Here is an 18,690-nt window from a genome sequence, read left to right as displayed (position 1 = left end):
GGGAGGAGAGAGGGAGGGAGAAAGAGAGAGAGAGATAGGGAGGGAGAAAGAGAGGGGGGAGGGAGGTAGAGAGGGGAGAGGAGAAAGGGAGAGAGAGAGGAAGAGGGAAGAAGAAAGGGAGAGGAAGAGAGAGAGGGAGGGAGAAAGGGAGAGAGAGAGAGGGGGAGGGAGGGAGGGAGATACAGAGGAGAGAGATAGAGGGAGGGAGGGAGATACAGAGGAGAGAGATAGAGGGAGGGAGAGAGAGAGAGGGAAGGAGAATGGGAGAGAGAGAGAGGGAGGGAGGGAGATAGAGAGGAGGGAGAAAGAGAGAGAGAGGAGAAAGGGAGAGACAGAGGAAGAGGGAGGAAGAAAGGAAGAGAGAGAGGGAGGGAGTTTTATAAACAAATAGCTTTTTGAAGGCATTTCTTTCATCATTTACTGATGTGAGAGAGAGAAAGAGAGAGAGAGAGAGAGATGCACACAGACACAGAGAGAAACAGAAAGAGAGAGTCAGAGATTGGTGATTGGTGACATGCGGTGATTTTTATTAGTGATGTGAGGTGATATTTAGTGATATGCGGTGACATGCAGTGATATTTAGTGACATGTAGTGATATGCGGTGATATTTAGCGACATGTAGTTATATTCAGTGATATGCGGTATTTATACCTTTCCCTAAAAAATGACCATTATTGTGTCAATGTCCGTTTATTTTTTAATCAAACAAACAAACATTAACACGGACAGACGACCAACATTTTTTGGTGACCGCTGTTGTCAGCTGGCTGTGGACACTTCTGGTATGAACACCCTGTTAGGATGGCAATTTATTGTGCCTCAAAATGCAGCATGATATAATTGGAGACAAAATTCTTATCTGTGACGTCTATAAAAATCTCTATGGTGCAAGTTCATGGCTGTGACGTTATTCCAATACCCGGTTCACTTCCTTGTCATACAAAAAAAGTCGAAGGAAGGACAGAATCCCACTGCTCATTTAAGTTTTAACCCATAAATTCAAATACAGTGAAGGCCGTATAAACCGAAATCAGAGGGACACCTGGACTTTCTTCAGTTTAGTCTTTATTTTTTTTGTTCAAATTGGTTGCTGAACTCAAATAGAAGAAAAAAAATCGAGGATTTAAATTTTTTTTTTTTATCTATTGAACTGTATTTGGTTTAAGTTTAACTCTTAACAGTTCTTTCCTTTAATAATCGAACAAAAATGTTTGAAGGTTTTGAAAGGCTATAAACCTCATATTTTTGTCTAATTTATCCATTTTGGTGCTCCTACATAGAGTGTAGCCTTGATTGTGGTGAATTACCCCCAAAAATACGGGGAAAAAATGATATTTTTCGTACTTAAATGAAATGGATGTTGCATTTTACCTACATCATTTCTCATCTGTCCGCCATCTTGAATTACTTTCTTTTATACAAAGATCAAAGCAAGAACAACAAAATTCCCCTATATAAGCTATTTATGGACCCAGAGGACAGATAAATGTATGCAGCTCAAATTGCGATGTTTGAGAGCCAAAGGGATGCTCCTCTATAGCAATATTAGTGAAATTAGGACATGAAGATTACATGGGTACAAGCATTATGACCCATTTAATAAACATACAGTAAAAATTCACATCACTCAGGACTTGACTGTAGCTGTTTTAAAAAAAAAAGATTTTATTTCACATTTTTACAGAGCAGTAACTGTACATTCCTTTGAAGACAGAGTAGAATACTTGGTATATGTCACTTGTTTAAGAAGAAATATTGAAAGATGTAACATGGCTTTTTCTTTCAATTTAAAGAATTTAGGGTCTCTCACCAGCATAGCAGCCTTATGCCATTTCAAAGAATAAGAAAATGTTTTAAAAAACTTCCCAACCAGTCTAAATCGGTGTACATCTTTTATCACCTCTTTCTCTCTTCAAAGTCTCTTAGTGAAATAATTTGGAAAGATTTTTTGAACTGACTTCATTAGAATACTCGTTTGAAGCTGAAGTTATGAATTGCGATAAAAAAATGCATCATGCCTCAATGGTCGCCACTTTACAATTCTGCAAACATCATCCATAAATAATATGAACATGTGTAAAAACATTCATCATCACTGGAACATCTATACAATTTGTTTTGAACTTAGAACAAATTCATTTACTTTTGCTCTCAACAATGCATCACAAAATCAAGCAGAAAGACGATTTACAGAAACCTTCATAATCATTTGCTGGTGAACATTCATAAGTCATAGTTTACAGTCAGCAAACATAAAATGGTAGTAAAAAAGCTGTAGAGCCTTTAATGATTTTATTTAAAAAACAATACAAACTTAAAATGCCTCAAGAGACGGACTTTCTACATTGAATAACAGCCCCTTGAATGTGCCGTTTAATGTAATAAAACAATTGTTAAAATCAAGTAGTTTGACAATAATAAAGCTCATAGATTCTTCTCCGCCTTTTGGCTAAGATCAAAGTGTAGTATCTGTTCCCGACTTTTCGGCTTTGTGCCGAGTTTAATCTAAGGGGGACGGATGCTAAACGAAGCTGATGAGACTTCGTCCTCAATTATATCTAGTGGATGGCAAAGTCCTCTTAGAAGAAAAAAACAACTCATAGATTCTCAGATAAAAAAAATGGCATCAATTTTTGTCAGCTCACACACATAAGTCACTCATGGGTCAACCTAAGCACAGAAAGTGTTTGGAATTTCTGGTGCTATGGCTGATGAAAAAGCATTACAACAAGTCCTCATGAATCACAGTAGTTTTGTACAAGAATTCATGGACTAATCAACTTCATGATAAATGCCCTGAAGTCTCCTCAGTACAGTTATCAGAAAGATCTGGGGTACTATTCTTGTCCAATGTGCGGTCATAGAACTTCCATCTCTGTTTGGTCCTTGTGATTTCTAAGTCAAGGACATCAATATTCCAGCTGTATAGAGAGAAAAAAAGGGAGAACAGACAATTGAAGCAATTTCAGCGCCTAATAAATCAGAACAATTTAATTAATTCCCATATATTTGAATTGGAAGTCATTAATTCGATAATGAAATCAACATACTTTCGTAGATTGAAATGCTTGGTACCCCAAATCAGGAAAACTCTAAATTTAAAATAAATATAAATAAATAAATTGCATTTATATAGTGCATTTCCACAAAGAAGTGCTCAATGCTCTGTACAATAATACAAAGAACGTATGCAGCGCACAGCTCCAATGGTAATCCTCTTTCTCTCTCTGTCTCTCTTCCTTACTCTCTCTCTCTCTCTCTCTCTCCAGTGCATTGGGAATGTTGGAAATAACAGATTTAAATTGGACTGAAACCAATCCGCTTTAAGTGCTGATTAGAATTTTTGTTAAAATGGTAAACTTTCGTAGATGAGTTGGCAAAGCGTTCCACAGGGAGGGGGCGTGGTGTGAAAAAGCTCTCCCTCCGAGTCTCTGACTTTTGCTTTGAACAGGTCTTAAAAGTCTATTCGTCGCCGATCTAAAAGGCCAAGATGGTATATATTTGACAACCATGTCACAAATTTATGATGTGGCAATGTCGTTGACGTACTTAAAACAAAGAACAATTATTTTGTACTGAATTCGTGCTTTCACCAGGAGCCAATATAGTTGAATTAGCATAGGTGTTACATGCTCTCTGCATACTCTTTGAGAGATTTCTTTAAAATTATGCGAGCAGCTTGGTTTTGGAGTCGCTGTAACTTATTTAACTTTTCAGTGGGAAGGTTTCCAAACAAAGAATTGCAGTAGTCTAGACGTGAAAGGACAAAAGAAGAGAAGAGGGTTTTGATGGAATCAACACTAAGATATGTTGACATTTGTCCTATTCTGCGTAGTTCTAAATAAATAACTTTACATAGATGGTTTATATGATGGTGCATAGATAGTTAGCAGTCAAAATAAACGCCTAGATTTTTCGCTCTATCTGTGAAAAAGAAGTTATCCTTCCCAATACATATATTTATGGCCAAAATTGCAAAGCAATGTCCCTGTTTTTGCATTGCAAAACAAAACTTCGGTCTTATCATCCTTCATTTTAAGTCTGTTTGATTTCACCCAGTTTGTTACCTCAACAATACATTTTTCCATGCTGGTAACTAGACAATTGAAATTTGTTGGTAAAACAGACTTGTACAGCTGCGTGTCGTCCGCGTACATGTGGTAGTGGTAGTTAACGTCGTGCTTCCTAATCATTGAACCAAAGGCTAAGGGCTTTGTTAATTATAGTGTGTAGTATAAGAGAAGCGGCAGGTTTTTGTCAGCCTTACAAGTTTGAAATTTTGTACTTTTTCCTTAATATTTCAGGGTGGAGAGGTGTCTGTGGAGTAGGGGTAAGATTCTTCACTCACCATTGCATGCCGAAAATATGAGTTTCTACCTGAGGAAGTTTGAAAAATTCTGTCTGCTGGAATGTGTGTCCCACTGTGTCCTTTTATTTTCTTGGAGAGAGCCTTTTGAGCATCTTTTTCCTTGTTTTCAATTGAGGCAACTGCACATTTAACAGGTTTTTTTTCAACTTCCTCATCCATGGTCTTGATCCAAAAAGAATATATAGATAATTCCTGTACTCTTTGGTGCTCTCTAGATTTCTATTTCTTTAATCGAGGACATCTGAAACTCTTTATTTCAAAAGGTTTTGTCAGTGATAATATTTTGTTGTTGTGTGAACAAAAGTATAATAGGTACAGTCAATCCTCGTTGTATGGCACCCCCCCCTCCCCCCATTATACCACCAGCCCCGCTTACCGCCAGGTTTTGCCAATGTATGAAAAGGAACACCTATAAACATAGTATCTAATCCTTCACACCGCCATCTGCCAACTGTCTGAGTTGTATGGTCCTTATTTAACTAATGTAAATTTGCCCGCCATACCGCCAGCAAACTGACCACCAGAGGTACACACTGCACACGGCGCACAACACCCACTGGTAGGCTACTTGATAATCTTTCTCCCACAAGAAAGACACAGCGACAGAGTCAGAGAAAACGCTAGGCTCTGAATACATGTGCATGTACATAAATCACAAACAAAAAGACACTTTTCAAACACAGATTGCATAGCCGAATTATGGTCCTTGACGTTTGACAGTCGGGGCTATATATTAACAGAAGAACCCTGTTGAACTGCCAGCCCCACTATTCTGCCAATATATAATATATTCCCTTATTTGTTATGATTTTGTAAAAAGACCTTTCAATTATCAATGATATAAAATTAAAGCATTGATTTAATTAAATGTATTTGAAATAATTCAATTAGTTTAGTTTGAACTGGTGTGACCAGTGAGAATATATATATATATGTAGTCATTCGAAAGCGTCCACTTTATTTTGGGACATACTGTAAGTACAGTACTATGAGTATGTAGTGTGTAAACTGGGTTATGATATTAGTGCAGTATTAGTTTATTTTCAGTGCAAATTTAACTACTGTACCACACAATTCTAAGACAACAATATGAAAATACGATTGAAAGACTATTTTTCTTTTAAACAATTATCTGAATAAAGATCTTACTCTTTTTCTCGACTCTCTCTGCTAGCAGCGACATACAAGACTCCTTTATCTTTTGGTCCCACCACTGGAATGGACAGCTGGTGACAAAATAAAATGTGTAAGCACAGCACTTCAAGAGCTACAGTGCAGCATCTCTATAACGACGACATCGTCGTGACCAGAAAAAAATATGTCCTTATAGCAGTTATAGTGAGGCAACCAAAAATGGCCGGGTAGGGGGAGGTGGTAAAGTACACCAAGAATGCAACGGTATGACGTGTGGACCAGGTAATTTGATTAGTTACCTTATTCACAAAGAGTTTTTCAAGCTACTCCAAGGTTGCCCATGCTTTCTCTCCTTTCTTTTTGAAGTTTGTTCATAAACTGAGGCATCGTGAGGACTTTTTTGTGATTAATGATCACAGATACTGATAGTGGGTCGATAGCACTGTCTCTTATACCCGACAACTGGCCTGAAGGAAAGTCAATATCATTGGTCGGCTAGTCACGCATTTTCACAGGTCGGAAAGCAAGTGTTTTTATTGGCTTAGACTACTTAGAGTGTTAGAGTATGGGATTTCACTGGTTGGAAAGTAAGTTTTCATTCATGGACCAGAAATTCCGTCTTCACTGTCAATTTCAAGTTGCCGATTACCACCCTATCGATGTCGCTATACATGGTTCTAGCTAAAATGGTGTCTTTATAGCGAGTTTTTAAAAATACTAATGATATGGTATAAGGAAAAAATCTGGACCTGGACACCATGTCGCTATACAGAGGATGTTGTTATATCGAAGGTCGTCATAGAGAGGCAGCACTGTATTTGAAATTACCATGAGTCATAAGCATTTTTTTTACAATAAAACATGAAAGTAGTGGAAAAGGGCATGGTGAGGAACCACTGCTCAGAGAGTGATATTTTTAAACGATAATAAAATAAAAACTTAGCCATCAATAACTGGTGTACTGTCGATTAAGAATTCAAAACGATTTATGTTCAACATTCCAGCCAGGGAGTTTTTCTGTTCTTTTCTAGAGTTTCTTATCTCAGCCCATTTCCCTCAAAACCTCTTCCTTCCTCCCTCATGTCAGTCACTATGATTTTTAAGGTTTCTGATTGGTCAAGACCTGCTTGAAAAAGAATAGTCAAACCTAAATTACTTGAGCTGGCCCAATAAAAGAAATAAAAAACGCTGGAGTTTCATCGGCAAAGTTTCATTCAATAAAAAAAAAAAGCACAGTAACATTTTTAATGCTGAAAAAAATACAATCACTTTACATTTTTTTGAAAGCAATAGATAGTCAAGCATAGATATTTTGAACAAGAAGAAAAATCAACGGAAGTAATTGTGACGGTATAATAGTTGGAAAACAAATCACTGTTATCATGAAAAGTAAACAGTATCGATAGAAAAATGTTTAGTGCATGCGCCTTGTTCAGTGTTGAAGCAAGAGAAAGGAAGAGAAATGCAGATGACCCTTACGACTAATGAAATTACTCTTGTCAGATCATGATTATGATGGTTAGATGATATTTACAAACACTGGTCAAAGCATGCCAACCACCCTTTTCGTTGTATCACTTCCTGATTCATTCCTTCAAGTTCAACAACCATACACACACGTACACACAAACACAATTCACACACCACACCACCCAATGTAGCTCAACATTGTCTTTGATCATATCAATCATAGTATCCCACCACCCTACACCCACTCTCACATGACTAGATTCAATGAAGTTTTAGTTCTAGTGCCTTACACACCTACACATTACACACACTGCAGGTGTAATGATGTGTTTGAACACCAGCAATGTGCTGTGGTGAGGGGGACCTAGTGGAGTTTATTTAACCTAAAACTCTTGATCATGATGGGTGTTTGCTTTTCATCATGCCTCCAGGTTTTTTAAATTTGAGACTACTGTGAGGAATAATTTGATCAGACTTTTTTTAGAAGAGGTGATCAACACACCCATGCTGGTGTTCGAGAATACTGTGCTGCCAATACAGTGGAACTCGGATTCGCCGAGAACTTGCATTCAACGAGAGGAGATGGATTCTAGAGTTAGGTCAGGCTCGCTAAATCAGCGTCCGCGAGTAACAAACTACTCACTGGCACTACCCGCAAACGAGCGGATGGGTAACGAGCCGTCTGCTTGGGAAGAGTAGTACCCTACTCGCTACACATTGGACAGAGACAACAGCATGTTTTGCGAGAGAGCGGAGAGACTCAATGCATTTGAGCGAGCGGACGGACGGATGAACGTGGAGCGAGTTCTTCCATTGCATACTACTTACACCCTCCCCCCTGAAAAAAAACAACCTTCTGCCCCACATTGTAGCTAGGCGTTAATGGCAGAAATATCTTCCCCCCCCCCCCCAAAGGCCTTTGGGAATTCTTTAAGCTTCGCCTTCCCGATAATTGGAACATTCACAGTGTGCCCTCACACGTGTTGAAAGGTTACACACATAGTACTACGTCACCAGCCTCTCTCACTCCCTGTGGCACCGCTTGTGGCTTGAAACATTAGGCCTAATTAACAAACAATAGACGACGGGCCTAACTTCGTGTCGAGTATCTCGTCTGCTAGAGTTCGTCCGTTTGCCCGCCCGCTCAGTGAATAAAACTAGATCCAGTCGATTGCATGCGACCAATCAGCGGCCTTCTTTCATACCGACACATTGCATTGTTGGCACGCGTGAGTCGGATTCAGATGGGCGGCCGGCACACGTGTGACTGTTTGTGCATGTCACGGGGCACCAGCGGTCCGGGGATGGAACGTCGCAGATACAAATGAGTCACAGTCTTAGTCTTTTTTCCCCCGACAACTGATCATTATTACAATGATATTCTAGTCTTGATGTAGATCTACATAATGAATTGTGCGCTGGTCTATGGAATCTAAAGTTGCCGTATGCTAGGCTAGGCTTTACACAGCAACACAACTTTTTTGCAAACATCGAGATGACACAGGCGTGCATTTGAATGGATCTGTTTTGTTTTTTTTGCACAGCTCATAATATGCAGGCATTTCAGGCACCACTAGTTACTTCTCTTTATTCATTACTTGCTCAGTGCCTGTAATTGTCTACACAAAAACCTCATGTTTGCTATTATAACAAACATTCAGATTCAACGAAATTTTAGGTCAGGTCAGGCGCAGCGACCTCGTTGAATCCGAGTTCCACTGTACAAAGAAAACACAGTGGTTCAATCAGGAAATGGTAAGGGTTGGGTTGATATAAATCAGTTGATTTTTTAAATTTAAATCAACTTGATTTTTAAAATAAAAATCAGTGATTTAAATCACTTTTTAAAAAAATTATTTTTATTCAGTTTATACATGTTTCAACATTCAGAATTCCTTCCCTTGGTTTCATAAAACAGATATAAGGTTTAGTAGACTAATATAACCATGCTTAAAAGTCTGCTTTCCCCCCTTTCACTGTAAAATAATACAGTATTCAATTTACTTTTTTTTTTCCATAATCGAAATCAGAGCTGGGTTGATTTAAATCAGTCGATAAAATTTTTTTAAAAATCAACTTGATTTTAAAAATAAAAATCAGTGATTTAAATCACTTTTTAAAAAATGTATTCAGTTTTTACATATATTTAAACATTCAGAATTCCTTTCCTTGGTTTTATTAAACAGATATAAGGTTTAGTAGACTAATATAATCATGCTTAAAAGTCTGCTTTCACCCTGTCACTGTAAAATAATACAGCATTCAATTTACTTTTTTTTCATAATTGAAATCAGGGTTGGGTTGATTTAAATCAGGTCGATTTAAATGAGTTGATTAAAATTTTTTAAAAATCAACTTGATTTTAAAAATAAAACTCAGTGATTAAACCACTTTAAAAAAAAAAAGTATTCTGTTTTTACATCTTTAAACATTCAGAAATCCTTTCCTTGGTTTTATAAAACAGATATAAGGTTTAGTAGACTAATATAATCATGCTTAAAAGTCTGCTTTCCCCCCTGTCACTGTAAAATAATACAGTCAATATTTACAGTGGAAACCATATATAACAGGCCCGGTAATAACAGGGATCCGGTAATAACAGGGATTTTTTAAATCCCCGTTTTTTCCTACTCATTGTCTCTATTAAAAGTTATCGGCAATAACAGGGCCTCATCGGAGCCCAACCGGTTATAGCAGGGACAAAGGCTCGTTATCAATGTGTAAAAAGTAAGAGAGTGAGTGAGAGAGAGAGAGAGAGAGAGAGAGAGAGAGAGAGAGAGAGAGAGAGAGAGAGAGAGAGTAACGTGGTGATGGAGCAAGCCCACGCAAGCCATGCCACTGCGAGCACACGCAGCGTGAAGCGAGAGACCGCTGCGGTGTGCTGCAGACCTCGATCTAGCCAGAAACCTAGCAACACGCACGTGTAATGTGTCACCAATGATGTTAAGCGCAAGAGAAAATGCCTTTCAATTGACAAAAAATACGAAATAATCCAGGCTGTTGACAAAAAGCAAGCTCCACCCGGCAGAGATTTGTCGTCAGTTCGACATTCCACAAGGGTCGATTCACACCATTATCAAGGATAGAGAGAAGATAGTGGCAGCATACTCCAATGGAAAGTTTGCTCAGGATCGAAAGAAGATGAGACTATCCGATGCAGAATCTCTGGACCAAGCTCTTCTGATATGGTTTAAGGAGGCAAGGAGAAAGTTGGTGCCAAAACCCCTGTTCGTGGATACTAGTGGCAAGGGCAACTACCAATGAATAAGTACAGCTGAATTAGTCCACAAATGCTTACTTTCCTTGCATTTCTGATTTAACAGGGATCGGATATAACAGGACATTTTGTCTACTCCCACCATCCCTGTTATATCAGGTTTCCACTGTACTTTTTTTTCCTAATTGAAATTAGCATTTTCTTTTTCTTTTTCTTTTTAGACAAACACAAGCGCACGTGCGCGCGCGCGCGCGCACACACACACACACACACATTGTAATAAAATGCAAGTTTATCTATGCATAATTAACCCCCAACCCCCCCCCTTCCTTTTAGACTGACATTTTCTCAATTTTTTGTCTGTAGCCATAATTCACTGATATAGCAGATTAAGGCTTTCTTTAGCAGTTGCTTAAATTAATCATTAGTTAAAATAAAGACAATGCATTTTGCACTAAAAGAACATACTTTTAGCCACCGAAAATCCCAACCTGTGTCGACATAAACATTTTTTTTTTTTTTAATATAAAAAATCTGATTTAAATTTTTTAAAATCTGATTTAAATTTTAAAAATCGATTTTTTAAATTTTTATTTAAAAGAAAAAAAATCACCAACCCTGGAAATGGTATACTGTTCGGGCTATCCGTGAATTCTAGTTTAGCGTGTTCAAGTTAGCTGAGTTTGACTGTGTATATAATCTATTGTCAGTACCTTGGCTGTGAACTCATCAACTTTCAATTTGCTTTCATCCCCCAGGCTGAGGCGACCACCATAGATAGGGCGGCCAAAGAACTGCTCTGCAGGTTTGTATTTGTGCAGCATGAGCAGAGGTTTCTGGTAGAAGTCTTGCTGTCGAAATTGACCTGGTGGTAAAGGGAGAAAAAAAGATCAAATTGAACCAAAAGCCATTATAAACTATACGGAATGTGCATGTACATAACCCTGACAAAAGGGAGAAAGGGGGTCATTTTTAATTCAACTTAAACCACAAAGCTGTCAGCTTACCGAGGCGTACTTTTCAATAATGTGTACAATGTTGATGATCAAAGTTTACTTTTTAAAATAAAATAAAGGAACCCCTCAATCGCTTATACTTCTACAAAAGCTTTGAACTATGTGGCGGGGGGGGGGGGGGGTGGGGGGGGTGGAGAAAGCAGAAAGACCAACTCGCTGTACTGATCTGCAAGCTAACATGTTGGAAACAGGTAAGTGCAAGAGGAAACAGTTGGTGATTTAAGGAAGAGTGCTCAGCTATACAGATTTCCAAGCGACTATTCCCAACCACAAGAAATGTTTGGATGACATCACACATTCTGAGAGACTTTTCTCTGAAGATTTAATGCACAAGTATGTTAAATGTTCTGTGAGCACATCAGATGACCACTTGACAAATGATTAATCCTCCTCTGCTTATTTGGTGTTCTACAGAATTCACATGCGTTTCACATTACAGGCCTAAACATTACTCTTACAATCAGTGACCAATTAAAAACCTTCCTTCAAAGACGTATTCAGTCCCTTGCATCCTTCACCAAAGCAAATCCTATGGACAGTACAGTGTGAAAGTGCTGTCCACCATTTTCATTGTGCTGTGCGAGGAGCAGTTTTGTGAAATATTATTTTGTCTAGTCATGTCTTTTTATAATAAGCCGTCTAGGTTGCTGCAAAAATTTCCATTTATCAAGCTTTAGATCTACCTGTCTGTGTGTGTGTTTCACATTCGAAGCCGTACTTAATGACGGCTAGACTGCCAGGCAAGCTGTACATAATAAGGATGGCTAGAAGACTGACAAACAGCAAAAAATAGGCCTACTGAATAGTACATACATTTTTTGTTTGCAATACCTAAAGTATTTGTATTTGAGACGGCACCAAAAGGTGCCTAACTGACAGTACATGTATTTTAAACCTGAAAAATGTCTAATGAGACCTGTGTACTCAACAGGTGTCAGTCAATAGGAGGGCCTAACCCAAGTACAGCTAGACTGGCTGGCTAGCCGTACTTAATAATGACAGCTGAATTGTAAATTAAATTTTAGTTTTTGCAATAGGCCTACCCAAAGTATAAACTTTGTACAGTCCATGACGGCTTTAAGCACGGTCATCGGGAGAAAGCTTAAGCGTGCTTAAAGCCGAAGCGTGCTTAAGTGCGAAGTAGACATAATCCAGAGATTTTCATGTAGAAAATTCCTCGTGCTATTTCCCTTTGTTTGTAAGTAGGCCTATAGCGGTCCCGCAAAAGTGTGCACTGTTATTTAGACACCCACCATGGTACTTTTTGTTTGCTTGTTTGTTTTTGTTTTGTGGTCGAATGGGAAATGAAAACTTAATTTAGACGGCCAGTCACGATACAGCACACTAGGCCTACTGTAACACACTGCCTGTGCCTATCACTGCCCGCTGTGCCACTCATACCACCGCCTTCATCCCACCTCGCGCGTGATACACAATCAGGATTAATGGATAGCGAGGGTCAAACGTAAAATCTCAGCCAGCCTCCCTTTCTCGTCTCCCCGATTCTCTTTGTATTTTTTTTTTGGTCATGTGTAGCTTTGCCCTAGGCTTAGGCTAGATCCTATGTCCGCGCGCACGGCTGTGTGCATCTTTCTGCCTTCCTCTCCGCCCGTGTGAGTGTGTGTGTCCATCACTTGCGTTCTTTGTGTTTCTCTTGACACACTCCATTGCTGCGGTGTAAACTGTGTTCGAACTTCGATGGGTCATCATGAAAATATTGACTGTCTTGTAAACGAAGCGAGCTAGAAGCCGAAGTTACTGTGCTTATAGGCGTGTAATTTATATAGCAAAAATTCGGTAAGAGCCGTTTAGCGTGCTTGAGGCCGAAACATGCTTAAGGCCGGCACAGACTGTATTTCAGACGAAACCAAAAGGTGCCTTCATTTTCATGTTAGACTTTAAACCAGAATAATTAAGCTCTATTAGATCTAATGAGACCTGAGTACTAAACAATATTTCAGTCAGTAGGGCCTAACCTAAATACGGCTAGACTGGCAGACTGCTAGCCAAACTTTAAAAAAGTATGACTAGCCACTTCATATAGGATTTAGTTAGTCTCAAGAGGAAGGGCCGACTCATCTTTAGCTCACTTCAGACGGTTCACACAACAGTTGCGTGACCCCTGCCGCGACACTCGCGACGGTTCCCACAAGCTCTGCGTGAACAACTTTGGAATTTTTTTCCTGCTCTACAAATCACGCACGGATCGCGTGACCCGCCTCGTACCCTTGTTTGGCCAGGCCTGAGCTGCTTAGACTTCGTTTCGTATCTCTGGGGCTCGTAGTTTTTAAGTAATTGAAGGTGAAGGACCCTGACCCCAACTGGGGTGGAACTGACCGGAACTCGCGCTTTGTTTTTTTCTATACAGCAGATAGTAATCCGACAGTCGCGTCGTAGTAACGGTCGAAGAAGTCGCATGAACAAGAATCACATAATTTCGCCATTTTCGATACTTCTGTACGTTTTACTAGTTCTAGTGTCTCACAGGGTTGGGTTGATTTAAATCAGGTTGATAAAAATCAGTTGATTTTTTTTATTTAAATCAACTTGATTTTTTAAATAAAAATCAGTGATTTAAATCACTTTAAAATGTTTTTATTTTTATTCAGTTTTTACATATTTCAACATTCAGAATTCCTTTCCTAGGTTTCATAAAACAGATATAAGGTTTAGTACACTAATATAATCATGCATAAAAGTCTGCTTTTCCCCCTTTCACTGTAAAATAATACAGTATTCAATTTTCTTTCTTTTCATAATTGAAAACCAGGGTTGGGTTTATTTAAATCAGTTGATTAAAAAAATTTTTAATCAACTTGATTTTAAAAATAAACCTCAGTGATTTAAATCACTTTTAAAAAATGTATCGTTTTTACGTATTTAAACATTTAGAATTCCTTTCCTTGGTTTTATAAAACAGATATAAGGTTTAGTAGACTAATATAATCATGCTTAAAAGTCTGCTTTCCACCCTGTCACTGTAAGTAGTAAATTAATACAGTATTCAATTTACTTTTTTTTCAGAATTGAAATTAGCATTTTCTTTTTCTTTTTAGACAAACACAAGCGCGCACACACACACACGCACACTGTAATAAAATACAAGTTTATCTATGCATAATTACCCCCTCCCCCCCTTTCCTTTTAGACTGACATTTTCTTCATTTTTTGTCTGTAGCCATAATTCACTGATAATAGCAGATTAAGGCTTTCTTTTGCAGTTGCTTATATATTAATCATTAGTTAAAATAAAGACAATGCATTCTGCACTAAAAGAACATACTTTTAGCCACCAAAAATCCCAAACTGTGTCGACATTTAAAAAAAAAAAAAAAATCCGATTTAAATTGTAAAAATCTGATTTAAATTTTAAAAATCGATTTTTAAAATTTTTATTTAAAAAATCAAAAAAATCACCAACCCTGAGTGTCTCAGAATATGATGTGTCTGATAGTTGGGATCCAGGATATGTACCCGAACACGGCCCGAGTCGTAGTTTTAGGGCTAGATCTAGCACTAGTACTGGTGTTGTTGTTCGCGCAACGAAATTACAACGTCGTGCCGTACATATCTATCTCATGTAATTCAGTGTATGGGTCTGAATCAATACACAGACCAGCTTTTATATTTTCACCAAACACTCACACATGCATACAAATCAAACCAGAACACTTTGAACTTTTATTTTTGTTGTTGTTGTGAATTTCATTCTACCTGTCACGTCTCTGAAAATTTTAAGGAAAAAATCAAATTAATTCATGCCAATTTAAAAAAAATCATACAAATTAAAGTATTAGACTTAGACAACTTTAGTTTTTTTTGTATTAGATTAAACTTGAATGTAACTTTACTGTGTCAAAAAATAATTACAATAGGGTAATTTTGAGAGTTGTGGTGATTTATTAAAATGTACTCCCAAAAATCGCCAGTCTTCAACGCTTGTGACTGGTGACTGGTGAAAGGGCCCAGTAGTAAGTGAGTTAAGTCTGAATTCTCAATCTGAATTAGTTCTTCATAACTGAATAATCCTTAGGTTCTTTAAACCAATATTCCCACAAGAAAAAACATGCGAAGGGTGACAACAGACACAACAAGCTTAGGTTTTACTCTGCATCCTGCTCTCCATCCATGTCGTTGCTCCAATCACAGCCACTCCACCAAACATCGCAACTTTGAAAAGAGGCGATTTAAACAGCGCCATGATAGAGGCACATTTACTTTCTCACACTTAGCTAACTGAATCTCGATAATCTGTTGAATCTCTGGCTAGCTACTCAATCTCCACATGAGATAGGATCAGCTTCGTCTTTTGGCTTTTCTGGCTTCTAGATCTAGAATCTAGACTCTAGCTTCTCGACGAATTGGAATTGTCGAATGTCAAATTCCCACACGTTGTGCCGAGTCTTTTATTATATTGTAGTCCTAGCAGTCACTGTTTATTACTTGAATCGGGAGCAGTTGTATTCTAGGTTTTCGAAGTATATAATATATAAAATATTCAATTCTCTCTCTCTCTCTCTCTCTCTCTCTCTCTCTCTCTCTCTCTCTCTCTCTCTCTCTCTCTCTCTCTCTCTCTCTCTCTCTCTCTCCCTCTCCCCTTCCCTATCCCTTTCCCCCTCCCTCTCCCTTTCTCTCCCCCCCCCTCTTTCTCTGTCTGTCTGTATGTATGTCTGTCTTATTGTAAGTATAATATTGTAAGTAGTATTATATAAGTATATAGCGTATATATAGCGCAGCTCCAGAAATTAGAGTAATACTGGTTGCCCACCATTACCACCATATTTTGTTGCCATGCCACCATCACCACGTTGCCGCCATTATGATTGTTACAGCCACCAACTGAGCAGCAACAGTAAAGCAAACAACAGCTAGAAACACAAACAAACCCGCGAAAGGATACTAACTAAGCATACTTTACGCCCAGTTTCCTCTACATGTCATGTCAGCCATACAATTAGCCGACGACATGGATATAATAGATTTGTCCAAATGAACACCATTGTGTGTACAGGGCTACTCTAGATAATAGACTATTGTTATGGGCAGGGGTTGTTCTTGAACATATTACTTTAAAAAAACAACTGGGGTAGTCTAAGTATTTTAAGGCACTCGCAGCTGCATAAAAGAGGTCATACATATATTATGATGGCGCAGGACACTCCAATCATTTTCAGTAGGTATGAAATTTTGAATTTTCACCGGGTGGCGGCTGAAACCTTCTCTTGTCGATTTTGGACAACAATGGATCTTTAACGAGCGCCACTTGCAGACGGGACCTCTGAGATTTTTCGCCCTTATCTGAGAAAGTTAGGAGTAGATCTTACCTACCATAAGATCAGGGATGTGTTTGAAAGACAGCAATTAAGAAGGAGCCAAGGAGAAGCAGTAGAAAGGTTGTAGAAAGAGCCAGGAGACCAGAGAAGGGGGCAAAGAAGGTGAGTGGGTTAAGGCAGAAAGTGGATACGAAAGCACACGACAAACACTGTTAGAGCGCAGGAAAGGATGTGAAAGGAGAAGATTTTACTGAAGAAAATTTTCCGTCGGATCGCTATCAGGACCCGAACCCGGGACCCATTGAATGAGAGGTGAACACTGTAACCTCTAGGGTACGAGAGCCCCCTTACGTTGTTTAAAAAAAATAAAATAATAATGAGGAAACTGTACTCATCTAGACACAGAAATACGAAGTAGGCCAAAATGCTAACCAATGTTATTGCCATGCATTTAGGAGCAATTAAATAATTTAGCCTATATCTCAGTATGCCGATTTTATATCTCCTTTCTGGGATCGGCTAAAAGTTTTTCCTTTTCACTTTCACCAACGTTCCCTTCTTGACCTTCTCTTTCTTTTCATTATATTTATTATTTCTCTCCCCCCCCCCCCCCCCCTTTTTTTTTGTGTTATCCCTGTCAGGTCAGGAGAGGCGTAAGTCATAGTGGTGAGAAGTGAGAAGGAAAAGTAATTCTTATGAACCCTTTCTTTTCAAATAAATTTACTGCAACAGTGCTACTATCGGAAACTTTAAATTTCTGCTGCTGTCAACTCAAAACCGCGCCACTTGAGTTTTTGCATTCTTTTCCGTCTGGTAAATTATTTAACAATAGATGGTTCGACAACAATCGATACACCGATAACTCTGCATACATAGTTACGTTTTTGCTTATTCATTGGTTATTCCCCTTATTCCAGTCCATCTCGTTCTTTGGGTTACGCTGACCTTGCGATTCCGGCAAAATACAGGTCAAAAAGTTGTGTAACTCTTTCGGACGACACCATTTAAGAAAAAAATTATTGTTAACATTTGGAACCTTTTCGAAGAAAAGGTTTAGCAGACTGCAAATCCATTAGAGAGTTCAGTAGATTCCTGTTTGTTCAGGAAAAGGAATGTATACGTTTGTTTGTCGGATTTACAAGCGAACTAGATTTTGTGAGGCAGCGCGGAGGAAGACAAAACGAGTGCACCTTGTAACATGGCCTTGAACGACTTACACTGGCCTACACGGTGCGGTTTGGTATTTTTGTTCTAGGAATTTGCACCATGTGTGGATGGCAATAAAAATACGAATACCTTAGCGGGTCAACCTTTTTTTCTGTTTGTATTTCAGAACAAAACCTCTGTGCGTTTATTATACAAAGCAAAATTCAGAAAGAATCGGTCTGCATTAGGCTTCAAGAGGAACATCTTTTCCCTGACATTCCTTGTCATTCAGTATTATTCCTATAACGCGCAGTGTTCAACAAACGAAACGAAGAGAAGGCTGAAATCTTCACAACATTTCGACGTCAATCTGCGATGAAATCATTCTTTACATCGGCGTGTGCTTCTGACGTAACGACATGTAAGGACAACTCAGGTGGGTAGCGAGTTGTTGGCCTTGGTGAAATGGGATGAACTGTGTGGGGTCATATTGGGGACGAAGCTTTTTTTTGTTGTTGTATTGACTTGTCCCGAAACAAAACCAGAGTCAACATCAGAACCGAGGTTTTTCGTGTCGAGTCTGACATTAGGCCTAGATCTAGACAATCTAGACTAGTTCACGAGTTAACATTGCCAGCGCCTTTGGTTTTTCCCTTGTAATGCTGTCTACTTATTATTAAAAAAATCAATTTTTAGTGTAGGCCTAGATTCGAGATCTGATCTATTTACAAAAGATTCTCGGTACATTAGATTGGTCAAACCTGGCCACCCCCATTAAGAGCCGTGCATATTTAAAAAAAAAAATTTTTGAGTTAAGATTTTCACCGTGGAGCTGTGGTTAGAGTTTAGATCTAGAATCTAGATCTAGATCTAGATCTAGATTAGTTCTGTTTTTGTAGAAAACACTTTTGTTAGTTTGAGAAAAAAAAACTGAAAGTGAAAGAAAGTGTACCAAAGTAAATATTCACTTATTCATGCTTGCTGGAGCATATTTAATCTCTCTCTCTCTCTCTCTCTCTCTCTCTCTCTCTCTCTCTCTCTCTCTATCTCTCTCTCTCTAAATA

The 18,690-nt window shown here is 38.5% G+C and overlaps 1 protein-coding gene, 1 long non-coding RNA gene and 1 pseudogene across 2 annotated transcripts in view; 2 read left to right on the top strand and 1 right to left on the bottom strand.

Moving 5' to 3' along the window:
* Positions 1 to 1,635: 1,635 nt before the first annotated feature.
* On the bottom strand, positions 1,636 to 15,603 carry LOC101846797 (cytochrome c oxidase assembly factor 1 homolog). Its single transcript, XM_005093120.3, has 4 exons — positions 15,315 to 15,603; positions 10,905 to 11,056; positions 5,520 to 5,596; positions 1,636 to 2,922 (listed from the first exon to the last, which is right to left on the bottom strand). Exons 1-4 carry the CDS (start codon positions 15,406 to 15,408, stop codon positions 2,784 to 2,786), a joined length of 462 nt encoding a protein of 153 aa, XP_005093177.1. The 5' UTR covers positions 15,409 to 15,603; the 3' UTR covers positions 1,636 to 2,783.
* Positions 2,431 to 2,597, top strand: LOC118477297 (annotated as a pseudogene).
* Positions 15,604 to 17,718: 2,115 nt separating the features above from the next.
* LOC101847023 overlaps positions 17,719 to 18,690 on the top strand; it is a 103,404-nt gene continuing 102,432 nt past the window's right edge. The window contains exon 1 of the long non-coding RNA XR_220206.3: positions 17,719 to 18,062. This is a non-coding gene — a long non-coding RNA (uncharacterized LOC101847023). The remainder of the gene's footprint in view (positions 18,063 to 18,690) is intronic.

Source organism: Aplysia californica, unplaced genomic scaffold (assembly GCF_000002075.1).
Source record: "Aplysia californica isolate F4 #8 unplaced genomic scaffold, AplCal3.0 scaffold00058, whole genome shotgun sequence".
Lineage (NCBI taxonomy): Eukaryota > Metazoa > Mollusca > Gastropoda > Aplysiida > Aplysiidae > Aplysia > Aplysia californica.
The sequence above is the reverse complement of the archived record's forward strand: the minus strand, read 5'-3'. Positions and strand labels throughout refer to the sequence as shown.